Source organism: Halyomorpha halys, unplaced genomic scaffold, assembly GCF_000696795.3.
Source record: "Halyomorpha halys isolate HHAL.00 unplaced genomic scaffold, Hhal_1.1 Scaffold614.1, whole genome shotgun sequence".
In the NCBI taxonomy this organism is placed as follows: Eukaryota; Metazoa; Arthropoda; class Insecta; order Hemiptera; family Pentatomidae; genus Halyomorpha; species Halyomorpha halys.
Window position 1 is genome coordinate 101,467 of NW_027111364.1, and position 1,501 is coordinate 102,967.

General features: G+C 28.8%; 1 protein-coding gene across 7 annotated transcripts in view; it reads left to right on the plus strand.

Annotated features, from left to right (window-relative positions):
* The window catches only part of stau (double-stranded RNA-binding protein Staufen), a 38,835-nt gene that overhangs the window by 19,729 nt on the left and 17,605 nt on the right, over nt 1-1,501 (plus strand). For all 7 annotated transcript variants that reach the window (XM_067049368.1, XM_067049369.1, XM_067049366.1 and 4 more), the window contains one exon: nt 230-363. In XM_067049368.1, the coding sequence (XP_066905469.1) occupies nt 230-363 (134 nt within the window). The remainder of the gene's footprint in view (nt 1-229; nt 364-1,501) is intronic.

The window sequence follows — 1,501 nt, forward strand, 5'->3', positions numbered from 1 at the left end:
TGTCTTGTTCACCAATTTACTTAAAACTAGATGTAGCTGGTTTACAGGCTATTCTATCTGTCAAATCAAGTTTTAAAGATTAATTATAATAATAAATTATAAACAATAAGTTTCACTTAATGGTGTGGTGTGTTTGATTCTCTTGTTATATCCTTCCTCCCCAACTTGTCTTTAAATGAATACTTTATGTATTATTTAGTTTTATATTAAATTTCTTAATTGCTTTCAGGTAACATTACCCCGACCGTTGAACTGAATGCTTTGGCGATGAAAAGGGGAGAACCGACAGTTTATACCCTAGTCGAATCTCCTCAATTTCATCAGTACACGTACAACCACTCCCATAGGGGGATGTACACTCAGGTATCTATTTGACTTTAATTGTGTAGATATTTGATAACTAAGGTTTTTTAACTTTGTATACTTAATATTTAGAAGCATTTAGATCATCTGAGTTTTTTATTTATAAATTCATTTTTATCAATTATGGTCTTCTAGTTGGTACAGCAGAGCATCGATTATTCAAACGTTTTTTAGTAGTTATAAACTATGTTTTGTTTTACTTTGGCAAACATCCTTATCATTTTTTCAAATTTATCTACCTGTTATATTGATTTTGTCTTTTTTCAAAATCCGTTTATAACTCTTTTATTCTGTGCCTAAAATCTTTCATGCTTCGCAGTCTTGAATATTAAACAAAAAAAAATAATATTAATATTTATCAATAAATTATATTTAGTCCATTAGAACTTTTGGAATTAGTCAAAGTCCAGTATTGGGCATAAAATAATTGCAGTTATATGTGACTGAAAACAGTTGTGGTTTCTGACCATTGTTACAATTGCAATGATTCATCAAGTAGTTGAAATTGAGGACCTGATAGCTGAGCTCGAGCCATTAAAAAATCAAAGTTGAAATTGGTTAAAAATATTATTTAAAGAAAAAAAAAATTTATCCATTTTAGTCTCAAAACATGTATTATTCCTGTATAAGTCCGTCGTTTCGGCCAATTCGGCCATCCTTAGGGACAATCCATCACAAACAGCTTTTATTACACATATGATCTTTTACAATTCCTAACAAATAACAATATTATTTATAAATTTATCTTATCATACATTGATACAATTTTAGAACCAAATCATTTAAAAAACAACTTCATGCAGGCTATTCTGCCCTGGTGAATCCAACAAATTATCCTATGAGACATCAAAACATTAGGGAATCATATAATTTTGTTAATAAGCAATTCTTATTCCTAATTACCTAATTAGTCAATTGCTCACATTAAATTAAAAATTAAAATTATATATCACAGTCAACTTTCTTTGTTAAAATGAAAAAACATAGTTGAAATTAATTAAAAAATTTATATATAAATTTATATTTACTTATTCCCCACCCTTTTGGATGGTTTTCTGTGTTATGTCATGGAACTCGTTTATACTTATATATAATGAATGAAGGGGCCGCCCGTAGCTAAGTGGTTAAGACACAGTCT